At 37.3% G+C, this 22,764-nt stretch overlaps 1 protein-coding gene across 1 annotated transcript; it reads right to left on the bottom strand.

Moving 5' to 3' along the window:
• Positions 1–1,064: 1,064 nt before the first annotated feature.
• LOC149148633 (exopolygalacturonase-like) lies at positions 1,065–22,697 on the bottom strand. The gene is made up of 9 exons (XM_089442231.1): positions 22,430–22,697; positions 3,167–3,270; positions 2,912–3,043; positions 2,625–2,792; positions 2,144–2,396; positions 1,906–1,987; positions 1,593–1,809; positions 1,261–1,467; positions 1,065–1,178 (listed from the first exon to the last, which is right to left on the bottom strand). Exons 1-9 carry the CDS (start codon positions 22,695–22,697, stop codon positions 1,065–1,067), a joined length of 1,545 nt encoding a protein of 514 aa, XP_089298357.1.
• Positions 22,698–22,764: the final 67 nt, after the last annotated feature.

Here is a 22,764-nt window from a genome sequence, read left to right on the forward strand (position 1 = left end):
AATCTTTTAAAACGTGAATTTTATTTTGAGTATAAAACTTGAAAAGAAAATTTATTCATGATTTTATATTTATTCATTTATAGGAACATGTAAAGTCCTCTATATCTTAATTTCTATATCTTTACAACATATAGCATATATTGACTAAGTAAATATTTATTATACATAGAAAATTTAAGTTTGACACATTACTATTATAGATAAACTAGAATAGATTCATCATAATTCCATATCTAATAAGTTAGCAAATAAGTCAAACCTTTAAAAATGTAAATCTTATTTTGAGTATACAACTTGGAAAGGAACTGCATCTTGAAAAATTTGGTTCCTCTCAATTTTTGTTAAAATAAATTTATATTGATTCTTAATAACATTATTTATATTTATAGAAATTTCACAAATGAATATTCTTATTTTAAGTTTTATCAAAAGAATAATACATATAGTTGCATATTTTACCAAACAAACAAGATAACGGAGACCTACCATGATAGGATAGACAATTTAGAGTCATTTCCAATCACTACGCCATTTCCTCGTATTGAACTAATATTTAAATATTTACATTAATTTATAGACATTACAACATCTCACTATAAAATGCTCCTAGTAAATTATAAAGTATCTAGTGCAATTTGTATTTGATTGTTTGATAAAGAAATACAAATTATTTGATTATTTTCTTTTCTTCTCGAAATATTTAATAATATTAATATTTTTTCAAGATATAAATAAATATGTGTTTAAAATATTAAGTCATAATATTTTATCGTGGATTACACATAATATTTCCTTTTGCTTGCTATGATATTAAGACTCGGTATGAAACGATATTAGTATTTATTATTTATAAATATTAAACTAGCATGTTAGGTTGATAGCATTCCTGCGGCTAGCCATTTTTACGTTTACGTTGCACATGTGATCGTTCTGGGCTAATATAAAATAACATGCGAAAATGATGATTTGAATAAATAATGTAAAGGACAATATGCCAAAATAAAATGGTGAAAGGCAATTATTCAAAGAAATAAATAAGCGAGGCCTATTGGCAGCTGTTTCATTCATCGGTGCAATTCGTTGGGCAAAAGAATAAGAATTCCCAAACGTTCAATACAGTAGGATACGTAGGAAGGTCCGTAACACAAGAAAACCAGCATCATGCATGTATATTGGAGCTGGCATTTGGAGGATCGCTTACTAATTAGAAAAGTAGATCAGAATTGAATTCTAGTTTTAGCAAGATACGGGGGGGCTTACGGAATTAACGCTAATCCCTTTGGCATTCTTACACACAGCTTGAGCTCCACTATTTGCAATTGCATAATTCAAATTCACTGCTTGTAGTTGGACACCTTCACATGGCACGCTCTTACTGCATGACAAATTAATGGCTTCCTCAGTTGCTGAGGTTCCACTTATATTCTGGTACACCACGTTGCTGAGCTGCACGTTGGTAACGGATTCCTACACCGCGAAGGCAATATAAATACCATTAATGTCAATTACAAAACTCAGCTGCGCTCACTTCAATATGTATGTATGTATGTAAAGAAATAGAAATATTAAAGTTGTTGAGAATGAGTTATGACCTGGCCAGAGCAATGTGGACAGTAATACTGGTCAATGATTATTGGATTCTGTACGTTGCTCATTACTATGTTCTTAAATGTTAAGCCTTTAGCAAAGCCCTTGCCTCCTGGCCATGTTTTGATCCTAACTCCATTCTGAGTCCCGCTCAATTGAGCTCCGTCCACAGTCACGTTCGTCACTCCATTCGCAGATGGATATTTGCCAAGGCTTCCAACGCTGCATATATATACAAAATCCATGCTCAACTTTCCAATTATAAGGGCTGGTCGCGATATTGAAAATTTATTTATGCACTAATTTAATTTAATTTACCTGATTCCGTGGCCGGGTCCACAAGTAACCTGTTCAACCAGAAGATTGGAAGTACCTTCCAAAATACCGATGCAATCATCTCCTGCACACCACCGCACCCAGAGGTAATCTTTAATAATAATAATAATATTATTACTAAATCTTTATCTTTGATACTCTTATATTAGTTGACCATCCAGCTCCAACGTCACTACTTTAGAAATGGTATGGTATGGTGATGGGAAATTATATGATCCACCTGTTCCGATGTGGACATTTCGAATATGGACGTTAGAAGAATCAACGTGAATCCCATCGGTGTTGGGGCTGTCACCGGGGGCCTGGATAGTCAATCCTTCTGCCAGCACGTTGTCACATGAATCAAGGGAGATGTGGAACTGCCTGCTGTTAATGGACCTAAAGCCTCTCAACACCACATTCTTATTTCCCGCCAATCGTAATGTCTGCACATTAATTATCATTCCATCAATCAACATCACGTACGTACGTATCTGCTTATTCATTCATGCAAAACACTCAAATTCTTTATAGACATGATATATGTTATATAAGAATGGCTGGAGGCAATACCGCAGGCCCTGGTTTGCACTGCACACCACCACCGCCGCCAGCGCCACACAACGTAACGTATTCCAGTCAGAATGGGGATACAGTAGTGTCATTCATGCTCTTTCCAAATCACGAAAAATATATAAACGAATAACATTTTTTGCAGCTACCTGTTGATTCTTACTACACACGTTGTTCCACCACGAGGCTCCATTTCCATCCAAACTCCCCCCGCCGCTGATGGTTAGACCATCTACATTCGTGAACTCTAACCAGTACAAGTTGCTGTCACCTTTCCACACACTATTGTCCGTTGGTGCAATGAGATCCCCAATTACCTGCATGCCAAAAAACAAAATTTCTTGTCGCTCAAAACCAATTAAATATTCTATCACAACATCTTCATACCAATTAGCTTCGGGAATAGATATATTATAATGTTAGCTCCAGCAATTACCTGCACAGTTATGCCAGCATTCTTACAAGGTCCTGTAAACGAAACTGGACCAACCACATATTTTCCGTTTGGTATATTGATGGTAGACGGTTGATTAGAAGAACAGGCCGCATTCCAAGCTGCCAGAAAAGCCTGGATATATAGCACACATGATGATCAAATTCTCAAACATAAACCCATAACCGGCCATGTCATTCATTATTCATTTCATCACTTCATTCAGTCATTCATATAACTCACTCGACTAATTCTCACCTTGCTATTGTCTGTGATGCCATCACCTCTTGCACCATACTGCTGAACGTTAAGCGTAGTACCACCGGAATTAGCTAAACTAGGGGTGCGTATTGAACTCGCTCCTGGCAACACAGAAGAGCCTATGAAACTCACAGCTAATATAAGGACAAGAAACTTCATCTTTATTAAAATAAATGCAATCGAGTGTTCCGATTTTGGAAAAAAAAATTAAAAAAATGCAATCGAGTGACTTTTCGGCGAAAAAGCAGTCGACTGCCTCTTCACCAAGACGGGCACTCGAAAGCTGAGTTTCAACAGAGCTCTTGATTTGGGATTGTAGCCCCACTCCTTTATATACACCATGAATTGCACTCTCTCCAACCGGAATTCCCTCAACCAACTTCATTTTTTTTATTTCTTTTCTAATTGTTTTATTAATTTCCACAGCATTTGCATTGATGCTAATTATCATAACTTATTTGCTTGCTTAATATAGATTTAAGCCACAGAAACAGGGGTTCGTTTCGTAAATAAGGTATTTAATTGTTAATTTGTTGTTGAGTGGTTCTAATCACTATAGAATTTATACAGCTGTGTCAAGAAACCTGTTTAGCATTCTATAGACCAAGTTGAATCCTCTAAAATTAAGTAGTAGTTATGATCACTGGGGTAAAATCGGTATTGATGGTATTAATTGCGCGTTTCCTTAATCACTTTCAACGACTATATTTCATCATTTTCCCCTCATTCAATGACTACGTCTCGCCTATACACGGTTCCACCAACCAAGATCTCTTTTATTCCATCTCCGCTAACCAACTTCAAATAATGCTTGAAACCAATTTCGACTATTGATAAAAATAACCCAAAACTCCAAAAATCTTTCCCAAAAGAAAATGCATGAGTAACAAAATCATTAAAATCACAATTATCATATTCTATTTTAGGTGTAGCAATTATCACGAGTCCTTAACAAATGAGCAATCTAATACACAATGGAACTCTTAACCCTTCCACACTCTATGGGCTTACCGTGAAGGATGATAACAAGAAAGGAAAGTAGAAAATGCTGTATTTTTATCGTATAATGGAGAATGCTCTCAATCTAGTAAGGAGACTAAGATTCTCAATAGAGAAAAATCTAAGACAAAAAAAATTGTATCTAGTGTCACATGGGTTTCCATCTAGAGGGTATAATAGATATAATGGGTTTCCATCTAGAGGCTATAATAGATATAATGGTTGGAGTAATTCAATAGCATAGTCTAGATGACTACAATCCAAACAATGTTATGAAAAAGACTAAAGACAAGCCATGAGATGATAACTACATGGAGTTTGTTTTGAATGGCACTACTTCATCATCTAATAAATCGATTTTAGACTCAAGTTCCTCTAATCATATACCTACTTCAAAGCATTCTTCTTTGATACCTTTTGCTGTCCTACTATGTTATCTAACACCACCTCTTTTTGTGAAGACCTTAAACTAATTATTTTGCATACTCTTTGAATCATTATTTAGGATCTAATTTACAAGGCCTTACATATTCAAATCAAATGCCATGGAGGGTGCATCATACTATACATTCAGCCAGCTAGTGAGTGAAATTACCTATCTACTATGTTATCTAACACCACCTCTTTTTGCAAAGATCTTAAACTGATTATTTTGCATACTCTTTGAATCATTATTTAGGATCTAATTTACAAGGCCTTAAATATTCAAATAGCATTCCATGGAGGGTGCATCATACTATACATTCAGCCAGCTAGGGAGTGAAACTGCCATGTCACAGGGAACTAGTCTTCCATTATTTTGTATTGCATGAACTGTCATTGCTAATTAGCCCCCTATATTATTAGTACAACCCCCTTATTATATTGTTGTACCCATGTAGTCCTCATAATGTTATTAGTGTGCCCCACAGAAGCCCTCTATTGTTATTATTGTGCCCTTACATTATTATTGTTATGTCGGCTCTGGTTATATTATGACCCCTTAGACTCCTATATATAGAAAAGAGGTCTTGTCAATTGTATCATCCAGGAATTGTTCATTTGTGTAATGTAAAGGAGGTTGCCCCCTCGAAGAGACTTATTTCTAAGGCATTGATCTATCTTTTCTATCTTTTGTGAGCTGGTTTCATAACATTTGGTATCTGAGCTTTGGATTCTAGGGTTTCGCTGCTCCAAACAGGACATTGTGGCATTTTTGCTATAACCTTTTTTCTGCGACGTTTCAGAAGAGACAACCAAGACCCATTTGAGACAAAAGCGCATTGAACCTCGACTCCAAATTTCATATCTTGTCTTGCTATATTTATAGATATATGATCTGAGGAAGTTAGGGTTTTTGTAGACTCTCGAATTAAATTTTAAACAGGTGACCTTGGGAAAGTCATCATAACTTTATCTCTGAGCATCAGATTACAATTTTGTTAGAAGTTGGATAAAGAGGACGGACTGCAGTTTTTTGTGTATATTTTGAAGATTTGAAGGTCAAAACTGTGACATGTAGAACGTCATACAAGTTTTCTCTTCTTAAAAGGTATATAATGAGGTCATCTTGGGAGATTGTGCATAACTCTTTCTTGGAGAATCAAATTTCAATGAGACTAGTGGCATTAGAAAGAGGACATAGATGGCTACTATAGATCATGATTTCAAAACTTAAAGATCTGAAAGTACAAAGTTACAGTGGTTTCAAGATTGAGCTCCTAAAATTAAGAAGTGAAAGATCACATCGAGAAAGAAGAAATGAATCCAACCATATCTTGTAATGCATTGGCTGGAATTACCACTCCTCAAACTATCAAGATAGAAGGACATATCAAGAAGAAAAATGTTCAAGAAGTGAAAGATCACATCGAGCATCACAAAATGAATCTGACCATATCTTGTAAAACATTGGAAGAAATTACCACTCCTGAAACTCTCAAGATAGAAGGACATATCAAGAAGAAAAAGGTTGAAGCAGTGAAAGATCACATCGAGCATCAACAACAAGTCTCCAACTTTTAAAGGATAATTCCACTTTGGTGCAGAATCGAATGAAACAATAGTTAGATCAACATCACAGTGAAAAATGTTTTGATGTAGGTGATTGGGTATTTTTACGGCTACATCTCAAGCAAGCTATTTATGAGAAGGAAATGTTGGCAATAATACATGCACTTAACAAATGGCGACCTTACCCAATGGGAAGACACCTCAAAGTAAAAATGGATCATGATAGTCATAAATACATTTTAGAACAAATAGTATATTTAGAAGAACAGAAAAAATGGGTCACAAATATGTTGGGTTATGACTTTGACATCATCTATAGAAAAGGGAAGCAAAATTTTGTTCCAGATGCACTCTCAAGAAAAGATGAGGATTTGGAGGCATTGTTTTTTGCTATTTCTATTATCCAACCAGTTTTGATAAACGAAGCAAAGGATGAATGGAAGAAGGAAGAAGAAGTGTGGCCACTCATTCAAAAGTTACAGAAGATCTCAATTCAAACAATATTTCCAGAACTTGAAGAGGAAGGAAAAATCATATTGGAACCTGGAGCAGCCACAGAAACAAGAACACGACAACTACAAAATCAATTTATTTCAAAGTATCTCATCAAGTGGAAGAACTTACCCACTGAGGATTCCACATGGGAGGACAAGAATTTTATACCGAAGTATCAAGGACTACTCAAGCATTGACGACAACACTTTTTGAAGGAGAGGGGCATGTTAGGCCCCTATACTACTAGTGTAACCCCTTATTATTATTAGTACAACCCCCTTATTATATTGTTGTACCCATGTAGTCCCCATATTGTTATTATTGTACCCCATAGAAGCCCATTATTCTTATTATTTTGCCCTTACATTATTATTGTTATATCGGCTCTGGTTATATTATGACCCCTTAGACCCCTATATATAGAAAGGAGGTCTTGTTAGTTGTATCATCCAAGAATTGTTCATTTGTCTAATGTAAAGGAGGTTGCCCCCTCGAAGAGGCTTATTTGTAAGGCGTTGATCTATCTTTTTCTATATTTTGTGAGCTAGTTTCATAAGAATATCATATTATTTTATAAGAATATCATGAGGTATATTCATGATGAGATTAATTAGTAGCAACATCATTCTTCATAACAACCACATAGTTGAAATAGTATGTGTTATATTTGGGCAGATGCATTTTGTCCCATGAATTTTTCCTTCTTTACGCCACTCTTCTTATACAATATCTTACATAATTTATTGAACATTAACATTTAACATGGATAGGAAATTCTGACATACAATATCTAGCATACTAGTTGGTTGGGATTTAGGGGCGGTGGCAAGTTACATTGCCCTTGGTAGTTCATCAAGGCCTCATAAGCACCTACGCTTTGAACATAATCATAAATTCTTATATACATTATTATGGGCACATATTACCATTTTTCATTCTTTGCTAGACATTGCCTATCATTTGGCACATTTTCTCTTCTTAACGTTTTCAATTTTCAGCAAATCTACTTTTAGGAGGGGTGCCAACTAGGATGAGGTAGTCCTCGCTTTCCGCTGTTAGTTCTCCTTCTGGCAGCACTATGGTGTTGGCCATTGCTAATGTACTTGTAGCAACATAGGCGGCTATTGTTGCTTCCTGAGGGGCCCACACTTGAAGTTCTCGCAACTGCACCCTTAGGGCCCCCAACACATTCTATTGCTCTATCATAGCTTCCTGGAGCACTTCCCGGGTGACCTCGCGAACTATGTTGGCGATGTCATAGAGGTCACCCTCTGTCAATGTAATTGGCTCGATATCCAATTTGAAATCCTTAGCCTTCTTTTGTGGACCTGACCGCTCCGTGATGTGTGGTCATTTCAGTTGGGTAGACATCGTGCTTGAGTCCATGCCTTCTACTGTATCTGGTCCCTGTCCTATAGAGACGTTTTGGCCCCTTCCTCTTGCGTCACGGTGGCCCCTATTGATTATGTTGCTACTACTATTTCGGCGACCTTTGCCTGTTCTGCGGTTGCCTTTTCTACTTCATGGGCGGCCCTTACCTCGGTGGCTACTTGTTCGTTGTGCCTCTACTGGGCCAACTTCGTGACACACAAATTGGTTGCACCCTTCTGCTTTTGTGCTACTATTCTATCCCTTTCTGCTAGATTTGTGGCGCGTCACTCGGGAGGCCATGATTCAAGCACAGAGAAGATGGCGTCGTCAATTGCGATGAAAGGAAGCTTGGTACAGGTATGCACCGGATCCTTAGCTCTTAATTCGTGTCTTAATTGCCCGTCGCCCACTCCCTTTTGCCTTAAATTGAACATCTCATCATGAACAGTGATGTCAATACTTACTTCCTAGTTGACCCGTGCGGAAACGCAATCCCCTTGTGTGGGTGCAAACCTTGTATCATGCTGAAACTACGTACACCTCCTTCACCACGTAGTTCCTAAACAGACTTTTTTAGAGTCCCGCGCTCTCTTTCAATTGTCTGGAGCATTAAGACTGTGCTCCCTATAGCTAGTCAGGTGGTCACACCACCTGTGCGAGACTTAAACCTGCCTTCTAACATAGCTTGCAAAAACTCCTCAATTGTCTGCACGACTGCCGGTGTTGTGTGTTCTACCATATGTAGTGCGGTCGTCAGGTTACTATGTTTGGTGAGGTGCGTTCATACACATGGTAATAGAGTCATAAATTCACAACGTCATTCTTCGAATGCAATGGTACGATCAACTGTATCTTGACTTATCATCCTTGGTTTATTGGCGAGACATGCCTACGTGATCTCGTTTTCTAGCCTTTTGACCTTATTGTCCATCAAAATGCTTTCTTCCTCAATTGTACTTGGTCCTTTTTGAGTGCGCGAAGTCTAAGGTTCCCCCGCTGGATGGCTTCATGAATCCTTATATGTTCTACCTCGTGTAGATGTGTGATTTATTCCTTCTGGTCATCGTGCACGGTCACTACTACAGGGTCCAGTACGTGCAGATTCCATTTTGTATTTTCTGTAGTAAGCACCGTCTCCTTTCTGTTCCGCTCCTTGGGATGTGTCTCCGCATTCAGGGTTTGGCACATTGTCTGGTAGGCCCATCGAACTACTGGCACGTGTGAGTCCCAATCATTTCATTTCACCTGGTGTTCAGTATTCTACACAAGCTATCGAAGGCTTCATCGCGGAGAACTGGTAGCGCGCGTTGCCTTTCCTGCTACTATGCTTTGCTCCGATTTGTTAGTCTGGGGCTGGTGTGCGCTTGTGCAGGTTTTATAACATATGTCTGTACCCATCGAGAAAGGTGGGTGTGCAAGTTGTTTAGCCCCTGTTGACTAACTTGCATTTGAACCTTGAGTTTTCCAAACCGTAGGCGCATCATCCTTCTAAATCTGCACCAGTCCTCGAAATTTCCTTGATGGGTACCCCACCATCGTGTGGGTGTTTCATGCAGTGCCAACTTCAGCGCATCGAACTGTTTCTGTTCTAGTACTGCACTTTCGAATTTACTCAGAAATTCATCCACCATTGTCAATCCATCATATGTTGGCAGCTCCCTCGCCTCTATTGTTGCGTAATGCAATGACCTGATCATCATGTTGTAGTTCAATGTTGTTACTTCGTGCAGCCGATTCTGCCATCGCTCTATCTCTTCACTTGAATCTGAAGTGCAAGAGATTTCGCGCTCCCATGAAATCCTTCCATTTGTAGTCATATTCATCCAATCCTCTCCTTGTACAGGTATCTTGTAGATACAGTTGATCTCATCATCACTATTATCATCGTGCATTGGTTCAGTGTATCATGCTTCTTAGGCTGGATCTAGCGGTACTACTACACACAGTGACTTTTTCTCAACATTAAGCGCTTCTTCAAATTTATGGCTCCATTCATATCGGTAGCCCAGTCTATTCCTAGTAGCGTGGGATAGTGATTGTTGTCATCGACAATCTCTATCACTTGAAAAATCCACTTGTGTGCTTACACCTTCAATATCGATTGTCACCCCTTGCAATCTTCCCATTAGCAAAATCTTATGTTGGTTCACCATTTGTAACTAAATAGGGGACCATCGTAACGTAGGTCTGCCCATGCATTCCCATGTTTTCTTTGGTAGTACATTGCGTCCAAACCTAGATCTAGGATTACCTGATCCATTTCGTACTTGCCTATTTGGGTAGTCAACCTCATCTCCCTTCCTATGTGCAATGCATGCTTTCCCAGTTTTCGGACCACGCGCAGTTCTCCTGACCCCACACACCTAGTGATAACTTCCTATAGCCCTTTGATTGCCTTGCTGTCATGCAGTAGTTTCATGCATGTCTCCAAAAAGGAAGTGAGCATGGAAGGATCCATCCCTGGTTCTAGTTGATCCTTACTACCTAAAGTGGAGGCCTCTGTGAAGCTCTTCTTAGCTTCCATGAATGTATCCTTTGTGCATTCTAAATCAAACTTGGGTTCCTTTGTAGGAGCCTTGTGAACCCACGTGTTGTCTTCTGGCTGCTTTCCTTTATCATCTCCCGTGGCCATAGCACTCCTAAGCATCATGTTTACATTTGGGTCTTCTTCGCGTGGTTCAAACCTCATCATTTTTACATGCTGGGTCGGAGGGGGTTGGAGTACCCCCTTTTCATGCATCTTTGCTCTCAATGCAGGGTAATCTTTTGCCTCGTGATCAAACTAATTATAGTACCAACATGATATCCCATTTGGGTTCGTACAATCGCGGGCATAATGCCCTATCCATCTGCAATTGTAACAAATAATCTATCTACGACCCCTTCCTAGTCCCGTTTGACCTTGACCTCAACCGCGCTCCTGAAACCTAATGTGCGCCATCGCTACATTTGGGTTGAGGGCTCACGTTTCGGCCTACACCCTATAGGCAAGAGTCCGATCCATCATTAGTTCATAGCTTCAGCAGGTGCGTTCATCATGGCCCACCGACCTGTAGAAATTATAGAACAATTGTTGGGACGTCTGCATATACTTCTGCAATAGATGACAATTATCTGTGGTGTGTTTTCCTCCTATCTTGTAGATCGTGCACCATAATGTTGATGCCACGCTCGACCCTGCCTGTACCTCTGGTCTTAACAACATTAGCCCTCCCCATACCAAGTAGTTCGTGAACACTCGTTAATGGTCCTTGTCATGACCTTGGCCTTTACATTTTATGCACCATACTTCCTCGCATAACTCCGACCGAGTTTTCCTCTCCTATTTCAAACTTTGCATCTCCAGACATAGATTTTGTAGTTGCACGTGGATTTGTTGGATTCCCAACCCAGGGTCTTGTATAGGGGTCTCATGAAATCTCATTTCCATCTCCAACGCTTTGAGTTGGGTGGAAAGTTTTTGTTGTGACAGCGCCATCCTTAAGTGTGGTGTAAGTGAGGCCACAAATCATGCACAATGATGTGCATCTGTTAGCATCATATTGGCTTCGCGGATCGTACTCTTCATCCTTTCTTTTAGGTCCCAGTGGGTCTTGCCCGGGAGCATCGTGATCTCCTTAAACCCGATGCTTGATTGTGTCTCTGATTTTGGCCTACTAAATTCCCTATTCAACATGGTTTGGATCTCTACAATTCATGCGTTCGGGTGGTCACTAGAATGCTTGATATACCACGTTAATGCACGATCCTGCAACACACTCACCAATGTAGCCTTTTTAATATTATCATCCACAATGCCCTGTGCTTCCCATACTACTCTTACCATGAACTAGAATTGATCCAAATCTTCACTTCCTACTCCTCTTAACACTGGCAGTTTGATCGCACTTGCCATACTGAGTTACGGTGGCGGTAGAGGTGGAGTGGGTGGAGATAGATGTGAAGAGGGTGAAATGGGTGGTGGTGTGGGTGGGGTTGGTAAACGTGGAATTCTCTGTCTTATCAAACTGGCCGCACTTCTCGGAGATACTTTCACGAGCTCCTCGCTTTCCCCCGAGGGTGAAATTAAGGGAATATTTTCCAACTCCTCACTACTTCTACTTCGTGTAGTCCCAAACATTAAGTTATTCGCATAACCCACTTTTCACACAATAACATCTTAATCCAAGTGTTCAAAGATTTAATATACTTACTTTGTGGTCCCTTGAGAAAATGTCACTCAGCCTCACTGTAGCTAACAGTTGTGTTTACTGCGAACTCACTGACAAACTCCTCCTATTATTCACTCAAGACAGTGGTCCACAACTTGTGCTATGTTCTCTTCTGAGGCTTCTAGTCTGCGCACTAGTTCCAAAGTCCACACTATTGGTTTGTCGAACCTACACCTTCCCTGGCTGTTTGCTAACTTTGCAATCCACTCATACAACTCAGACAGAAAAGATGCAAATTTCATGGATTTCAATGTCCAAGTAGTGATCCAACCACTATTCCTTAGATACTCGCAGCTTTCTGTTTTCCTACGTTGCGAACTCATGAATCTTCTTGTCTAACCACTCTTCAATTTCTTTCTTTGTAGGATTCTAGTGGCATGACATCAAACATCCTTTATGCAGATCCTGGTCCCAGCAATGGAAGCATTTGTTGGCTTGTATGGGCCTGACCCAGGTTCAGAGGTGATTTAGCCAAGCAAATCCCAGTACTATTGGCCCTTTTGGAAATAGTCTGTGGAGCACGGACTAAGGTCTCATCCAAAGTAGTATGGGAGGGTGCTAGAACCAAGTTTCCACACCCTTGGGATGTTGAGTGGCTTCTGGAGGTCTACGATATGACTTGTCGCTACACACACTTGTGATCCCTTCGCACTCTTGCGGTGTGACTTTCATGCCGGCCTACTCGGGGTGCGACCCATATAATACCCAAGTTCCTTTCTAATTAATAGATTACTTAACTTGTGTGTGTAATATTTATGGTTATTAAAACATATTCAACAATCATATTAGTGTGCACGATACATAAACGAATACAAGCATAAAGAAGATAATGCACAAAAATTACACAGAAATAGGAATCATCTTCTCTTTATTCAACCTTCAATCTTTCTTGCAAACTCGACATCGCCTTGCACACTCAGCTGCAGGGGTCGATGCATGTAGCTGCAAAATCTACTAGCCCTCTACGTACTCAGCTGCGAAGCCTCTTCCTACTACTACGACCCAATACACTTATAATCCTAATCTAAGCTCGAACCATTCCTTCACTACTCTCTCTATCATCCACTCCAGTTACAACTTAGAGCCTCGCTCTATTTATACAATCTCGTGGTCCTTGAACCATGAGTAGGCTGACTTTACACTAGTTTACAATACAATTTTTACTGCAGACAACCCTATGACTCAATTGTACACTTCGCGCTCTGCGCCCTCAATTCGCAGAGACTTACAATATTGTTTCCCAAAACTTTGGTTTTGCACCCAAAACCTGCTATGGGGGACCGGATGCCCAACAGTCATGCTAAGGATTGAGGAGGTGTTCATCAATGCACCAATGTATAATATACTTTTTTATTTTGATTTATGAAAGTATTTTTGAATTCTCTCCCTTATATGTGATGTTATTTTATATATGTATGTGCTTTTATTATTGGTAGTAAATGATAACCTACCTTCCATGATGGGAAAAAATTATATTTTTGGGTGGTACATGTGCATAGGGGATTGGATCAGGAAGCTTGGATCAACATTTTCATACTAAACAAGGGTTTTTGGAGCTATTCATAGGACCTACAAACTTTAGCGATATGTGACGGTTTCATGTATGCTTCTCCTGTATTTTTTTATGCAATGAATGGAATGTGTTTGTTTTAGATTTTGAGAATCCATTGCACTTTCCCACACACTTTCTAAAAAATATAAGAGAGATATATATGGACAAATATCTCCTTACCTATAAATATTCTTAGAAGGTAAGAAGTTATTTATAAATTTCATTGTTATAGTTTAGTTAATCATCTAGTCTGTATGCCTTTTCTTAGCTTCTCGAGCCTCTCTTTTATATCTTTAGTATTTTACAAGAAAATTTTAACCATACGTCCTAATTTCTACAGTAATTATAAGTCTTATGATTCCTACTTTTCTTCTTCATTCCATATCATCATGCTTCTTCTCAACAACCTAACTAACGAAATACCATTATTTCCCTTGATTTCCCACTCAAGCTCTCCCTTTATAGTTCCATTAGTATTTACCTTCATCCTTTATCAAGTACGCTTATTTCTTGAGTTCAAGTTTCCCTTAATAAGGAAATTTGAAGCTAATTATTAAACTACATAAATGATAAAAAGGAAAAACAATTATTATATTATTCTATGGAATTCATAATAACAAAAATGGTTGAACAAGATATATTTTAGGGGTGTCTTCAAATTCAAAAATATTAATTATAAAAGTTGACCATTCTTTTTGGCCAAATCTAATCAACGTGCATCCAATTTTAATTATATTAGTTCCTTTCTGCAACCTAAATAACTTTGAACTCTTTGATAAGATAATTTTAAGAGACAAACTCATCAATCCACATAACATAAACTTCTTCAATATTATCAAATAGAGTCATGAACGTATTTCATACTTCAATTGGATAGAAAATGTTTCCTGTATTGAGGTGATTTTCCTTGGATATGTACGTTGTTATGACTCCTATATATAAGTTATCCTTCTTTCCCTCAATGAAAATTTTCAACTCATCATCCTTTATATCTAAAATTAGTGTTTGTAAAAATAAAAGCTTTTTAGTTTTTAATAATGTTACTGTATTGTGTTCCCATGTACTACTATTATGGCCACTGAGAACCAAAATTCTTGTTGGAACTCATGATCATTATCTATAGACTTGTAATATGGTACAATATTAAAGTAAAAATGTTTGATGCATTTTACTGGGGAGATTTAACACATAACAAGCTTGTATAACATCCAAAATGCTTGTAGATAATAATCTAGGCCCCAAAATAGTAGCTCTAATACCATTTTGGGGAATTGGGGCATGAGATATATCATGGAGCCATACATTCCATGAGAAGGCTATGTCTAAAGACAAAATTACAATATTTAAGTATAAGTAAGAATAATTTAATATCCTAATAAAAAAATAGTCTAATTAAGTTCATCATATGTTTAAATCTTCCAGGGACAATTAATTGATAGTCAACAACCTAGTCGGAGAGTCAACTAAGTAGTAGAATTAGTGGTTGAGTATGCACTTGATAAATTAGTTGGGATAACTATGGCATTTGAATTGTGTGAAAAGGATGAATTTAATATGTCTGTTGTGTGACCAATCCATTCAAATAGGACCATGTATTCCTCACTCCAAGGGTGCTAGTTACACTTTAGTGCTATATATGGATGCTCTTAGGGAACAATATATTATGACTATCAAACATTTGACCTAAATATGATGTTTAAAAAATAGAATTTGAATGCTTTAGAAATGTCCTAAATATTACATATGGTTGGAAAGTTAGACTTTAAAAAGTTCTTGTGAAATTTGAAATAAATTTAGGCAATTCCAATAAAACATTATAACTTTAAAATGAAATGTAACCATCCTTATTATGTTGTATTTGAAGTATGACGTACTTCCATGGATTATTTATCTATGATTAGATATAAAATTCCAAATTTAAAGAAGGATATGCTCCCATTTACTGTAATTAGTATGAGAAATGATAATCGCTTGTGCAACAGAAGACGTCACCATTAAGTGTTTTCTTGCCTCAAGAAATCAGATTGATTTGTGTATAGGGGATATTTTCTTTCGATGGGCATCAAAGGAGGTTCGAGGTTTCTTTGGATTAGTTTTGGGATGGATCCAATTGTAGCAAGTGTTTGTGCTGAAGACAAGTAGTGGTTGAGCAGCGCAGGAGGTGAGAGCTTGGATAGGAAAAATATTGAGAGCCACATGCTTAAACAAATTAATATATCTAACAATTGATTTCAAGGTAAGAGAGGTGAGACTCTACAACATAGTTTTGGATGTTTTACTCCCTACGAGTGATGATATTTGGAGATCTAGTGTTGTTTACATAAATCAAGTTTATGGGGATCAAGGGAAAGTGTTTCTACTTGCAGATCTAATATGGGAAATGCAGCTCCCTAGAGATCTCCTGGTAGGATCTCTCAATCCATTTCTGGCATGGTTTCCACCCTACTTAAACATGGATCGAGATATGAGAAAGCTTGTTGAAACTTCAATAATTATAAATTTTCCTTATATAGTCCCAGATTTGACAGAGAGGTGTAAGAATAATAATCTTACAATAACGTTGGAAGAAGAAGTCTCCTTTAAATTTTTTGCAAAGACTCTAGTTGGTAGATCACTTCTTATAGGGGTTTGAAACGACTTCTTGGTGTTAGATCTGAAATGAGAGATCTATAAAAGATAAAATATTCCAATGGAGATGCAAAGTCTGATCTATGCAGACAGATCTATGCAAGATGAAATGTTGCTACCAAATCAAGGAGTTGAACGGAATTCCTTGATATTTATCAATCTAAGGTTGGGGTGGGTTTTCTTGGATCTATTTTACCCAAAGGATCAAAGTCAAATAGTATGGGGCAAGTAAATGGAGGTACTTCATTCAACCCTTAAAGGGAATTTTCCTGCCTCATCCAAAATAGATCAGACTCTTAATATACCCAACCCCTATATTGTGGAACAACTGAATCAAGTCTGAGCAATGGTAGTAGATCTATCAGAGAAAAATTATCTACTTACAATCTTTGAATCCCATGCAATCATATAGAGATTCAATAGTTTTTGGCCAAAACAAGTGGATCTATTTTAGTGGATTTTCACAAATTGAACAATTAATTGTGAGATTCACCTATGATCCATGGGTTTCTTCATAGTAAAGTTTCAATCATTGGAGGCACGAGAATATATCTTACAAGATGGACCATGATTCTAGGGCAATGCTGGATGTTTTATTACGCCATGGTTCATAAAAATTGATGCCAATATAATGGTGGTATCAAGAATGCCAGTTTTGATTAGATTACATAATCTAACTCTTCATTTATGACACCACAAAGTGCTAGAAGGAATTGAGAATATCATAGGGAGGTACATAAAGAAAAATATACAATGAACCAAATACATAATCTAGACTTTCACCAGAATTTGTGTGGAGGTGGACCTCAGCAAAGGATTCTCGAATCACATCCTCATGGCACATAAAAATTAGTGTTGGACACTGTTTCTAGACTTTGAAAACATGACTTTTAGGTTTCAAATATGTCGACAAATAGCACATATATAAAATAAATTTCCTATGGCAAAGAAAGAGATAAGGAGGAAATAGAAACTAGTGAAGAAACCCAAGGGATGGAACTTTCGAGAGAAACAGTCTAAACACTAAGAGGACGATAGGGAAATGTGTATCCCTATCAAAGAAGGAACTCATAATTCATAAGAAAGCATAGAAAGTGGGTGAGATAATTAAGTAGCATCAGGAACCCGAGTCTCAACAATGTAGCAGGAGGAGACAGGAGGCTTCTAACGACATCATGTTTCTAAGAGTTCGAATTCAGATAAGGAAATTCCAAATGTGAATAAAGAGAACCAGATAGCACTTGTAATGACCACTCCAAATCAAGGAGGATGGCAGAATGTAGAAAAGAAGAAAGGATGAAAAGGGTAATCAAAATTTTCCTTTTAGGAGTAGTTTATATTTTTTTTATTTATTCCGTACTGTCTCTCTGAGCACCAGATTTGACTGGTTTGACTAAATGCTCCGTGAGCATCTACAACATGTAATTTTTTTTTAATTAATAAAATTATGATTTTTCCTTAGGGAAAAAAATATATAATACATAAATGAATACTAAATAAATAACTAATCTGTTTTTGAAATATTTAAAAAAAATAATTCATTTTCATAAAAACTTTTGTAAATATTATAATTATAAAATTGAATGTTTATTATTAATTTGATTTTTACCATTAATGGGTCATCTCATTTAAATTGGTCTTAATTTTCAACCTAAAAACATTTTTAAATGAGTGGATATGTAAAATCTATAATAAAATGGGAATTTGGAATAAAGATGTTAGCACTCTATAAATTTATTTCCACTATTTTCAAGCCGAGGAATGAACATTGTTTTCAATATATTCATTTTGTTTTTATTCAATTCAAGTTTTATTTATTTATTTATTTAGAGTATATTTTATTTTTAAATTAAAGTGAAAAACATGTTAACTCGAGATTGAATGTGAATGGAATCTCACAACACCCTTATATTAGGCTATAGAATGTACTTCTCAACAAAATTAAACTAATATTAGATATATATGTTGGGAAAAATACTGGTGGTTGGGGGGGGTGTGAATCAGTATTTACAAATCAATAACTTTTTAAATTTCATATTCAATTTTCTATACACGACTTTACTGAATGGAACTTGCGTGTGTATGCAACGTTTCTTAAGACAATTAGCATATATACGGTGAACTTACAATTCAGTTAATCCATCATATGTTTGTTTTGAGCTGATGCATTAGTACTTTATTAACCATTAGATAGACATTAACCATGTGTTGTAATAGATAAACCATAACACATAAGAAACACCCATGAACATGAGATTTAAGGTGGAAACCCAATGCGAGAGAAAACCACCTACTGTTGTTGTTTCTATCTTCTTTTTAATATAAAAAAGTTGTTTACAATCTTGTAATGTCACAAACTCATACCAGTATGTAGGCACCCACCGGCAGAATGCTACAACCTTCTCTCATTCTCTAGCTTCTACTGGAAGGGAGCTACAACCCCCTAGCTCTTGTACTCGCTGATATGTTTACCAGTTTGTAGGTGCTGACCTACAAAAGGCTACAACCTTCACTCATTCTCCAACTGCTATTGGAAGGGTCTCCAACCCCCTAGGTCATGTACTAACTTATATGTTTACCAATACATAGGTGCCAACCTACAGAAGGCTACCACCTTCATAATAGATATAATGGTTGGAGTACTTCAATAGCATAGTCTAGATGACTACAGGCCAAACAATGTTAAGAAAAAGACTAAAGACAAGCCATGAGATGATAACTACATGGATTTTTCTTTGTATGTCACTACTTCATCATCTAATAAATCAATTTTAGACTCAAGTTCCTCTAATAATATGTCTACTTCAAAGCATTCTTCTTTGATACCTCTTGTTGTCCTACTATGTTATCTAACACCACCTCTTTTTGTGAAGATCTTAAACTGATTAGTTTGCATACCCTTTGAATCATTATTTAGGATCTAATTTACAAGGCCTTACATATTCAAATCAAATGCCATGGAGGGTGCATCATACTATACATTCAGCCAGCTAGTGAGTGAAATTACCTATCTAGTATGTTATCTAACAACGCCTATTTTTGCGAAAATCTTAAACTGATTATTTTGCATACTCCTTGAATCATTATTTAGGATCTAATTTACAAGGCCTTACATATTCAAATAACATGCCATGGATGGTGCATCATACTATACATTCAGCGAGCTAGTGAGTGAAACTACCATGTCACAGGGAACTAGTCTTCCATTATTTTGTATTGCGTGAACTCTCATTGCTAATAGTAGATTGTACATGTTAGCCCCCTATACTACTAGTGTAACCCCTTATTGTTATTATTACAACCCCCTTATTATATTGTTGTACCCATGTAATCCCCATATTGTTATTATTGTGCCCCATAGAAGCCCAGTATTGTTATTATTGTGCCCTTACATTATTATTGTTATGTCAGCTCTAGTTATATTATGACCCCTTAGACTCCTATATATAGAAAGGAGGTCTTGTTAGGTGTATCATCCAAGAATTATTGATTTGTGTAATGTAAAAGAGGTTGCCTCTCGAAGAGGCTTATTTCTAAGGCATTGATCTATCTTTTCTATCTTTTGTGAGATGGTTTCATAACATTTGGTATCAGAGCTTTGGATCCTAGGATTTCGCTGCTCCAAATAGGACATCGTGGCATTTTCGATATAACATTTTTCTACGATGTTTTAAAAGTGAAAACCAAGACCCATTTGAGAAAAAATTGTGATGAACCTCGAGTCCAAATTTCAGATCTTGTCTTGCTATATTTGTAGATATATGATCTAAGGAAGTTATGGTTTTTGTAGACTCTCGAATTACATTTTAAATAGGTGACCTTGGGAAAATCATCATAACTTTCTCTCTGAGCATCAGATTGAAATTTCGTCAGAAGTTGCATAAAGAGGACGGACTTTATTTTTCTGTGTATATTTTTAAGATTTGAAGGTCAAAACTATGACACGTGGAATGTCATACAAGTTTTCTCTTCTGAAAATGTATATAATCAGGTCATCTTGGGAGATTGTGCATAACTCTATCTTGCATAATCCAAATTCAATTAGACTGGAGGCATTGTAAAGAGGATGCAGAGGGCTACTGTAGGTCGTGATTCAGAACTTAAAGATCCGAAAGTACAAAGTTACAGTCGTTTCAATATCGAGCTCCTAAAATTAAGAAGTGAAAGATCACATCGAAAAAGAAGAAATGAATCCACCCATATCTTGTAATGCATTGGCTGGAATTACCACTCCTCAAACTATCAAGATAGAAGGACATATCAAGAAGAAAAATGTTCGAGAAGTGAAAGATCACATTGAGCATCAAGAAATGAATCTGACCATATCTTGTAAAATATTGGAATAAATTACCACTCCTCAAACTCTCAAGATAGAAGGACATATCAAGAAGAAAAAGGTTGAAGCAGTGAAAGATCACATCGAGCATCAAAAACAAGTTCTCCAACTTTGAAAGGATAATGCCACTTTGGTGCATAATCAATTGAAACAACAAGTAGATCAACATCACAATGAAAAATGTTTTGATGTAGGCGATCGGGTATTTTTACGGCTACATCTCAAGCAAGCTATTTATGAGAAGGAAATGTTGGCAATACTACATGCACTTAAGAAATGGCAACCTTACCCAATGGGAAGACACCTCAAGGTAAAAATGGATCATGATATTCATAAATACTTTTTAGAACAAATATTATATTTAGAAGAACAGAAAAATGGGTCACAAATATGTTGGGTTATGACTTTGACATCATCTATAGAAAAGGGAAGCAAAATTTTGTTCCAGATGCACTCTCAAGAAAGGATGAGGATGTGGAAGCATTGTTTTGTGCTATTTATATTATCCAACCAGATTTGATAAACGAAGCAAGGGATGAATGGAAGAAGGAAGAATAATTGTGGCCACTCATTCAAAAGTTACAAAATTTCCCAATTCAAACAATATTTTCAGAACTTGAAGAGGAAGGAAAAAACATATTAGAACCTAGAGCAGTCACGGAAACAAGAACCTGACAGCTACGAAATCGATTGATTTCAGAGTATCTCATCAAGTGGAAGAACTTACCCACTGAAGATTCCACACGGGAGGACAAGAATTTTATACCGAAGTATCAAAGACTACTCAAGCATTGAGGACAACACTTTTTGAAGGAGAGGGCATGTTAGGCCCCTATACTACTAGTGTAACCCCTTATTGTTATTAGTACAATCCCCTTATTATATTTTTGTACCCATGTAGTCCCCATATTGTTATTATTGTGCCCCATAGAAACCCACTATTGTTATAATTGTGCCCTTACATTATTATTGTTATGTCAGCTCTGGTTATATGACCCCTTAGACTCCCATATATAGAAAGGAGGCCTTGTCAGTTGTGTCATCCAAGAATTGTTAATTTGTGTAATGTAAAGGAGGTTGCCCCCTCGAAGAGGCTTATTTCGAAGGCATTGATCTATCTTTTCTATAATTTGTGAGATGGTTTCATAAGAATATCATGAGGTATATTCATGATGGGATTAATTAGTAGCAACATCATTCTTCATAACAACCACATAGTTGACATAGTATGTGTTATATTTGGGCAGATGCATTTTTTCCCGTGAAGCTTTCCTTTTTCAGGCCTCTTCTTATACAATATCTTACATAATTTGTTGAACATTAGTACTTAACATGGATAGGAAATTCTGACATACATTATCTAACATACTAGCTAGTTGGGATTTAGGGGCGGTGGCAAGTTACATTGCCCTTGGTAGTTCATCAAGGCCTCATAAGCACCTACACTTTGACCATAATCAGAAACTCTTATATACATTATTATGGGCACATATTACCATTTTTCATTCTTTTCTAGAAATTCCCTGTCATTTGACACATTTTCTCTTCTTAACGTTTTCAACTTTCAGCAAATCTACTTTTAGGAGGGGTGCCAACTAGGATGAGGTGGTCCTCCTCACTTTCCACTATTAGCACTCCTTCTGGCAGAACTATGGTGTTGGCCATTGCTTATGTACCTGCAACAATGTAGGCGCCTATTGTTCCTTCCTGAGGGGCCCACACCTGAAGTTCCTGTAGCTGCACCCTTAGGGTCCCCGACACATTCTGTTGCTCTGTCATAGCTTCCTGGAGCACTTCTAGGGTGACCTTGCGAATTGTGTCGCCAATGTCATAGAGGTCACCCTCTATCAATGTAATTGGATCGATGTCTAGTTTGAAAGCCTTGGCCTTCTTTCGTGGACCTGACCGCTCCGTGACGTGTGGCCGTTTTAGTTGGGTGGACATCATGCCTTCTATTGTATCTGGTCCCTGTCCTGTAGACACGTTTTGGCCCCCTTCCTCCTGTGTCGCG

The sequence above is a fragment of the Pinus tabuliformis genome, chromosome 9 (assembly GCF_031772625.1).
Source record: "Pinus tabuliformis cultivar Carrire ecotype Pingquan chromosome 9, CPIR1, whole genome shotgun sequence".
NCBI classification, from domain to species: Eukaryota; Viridiplantae; Streptophyta; class Pinopsida; order Pinales; family Pinaceae; genus Pinus; species Pinus tabuliformis.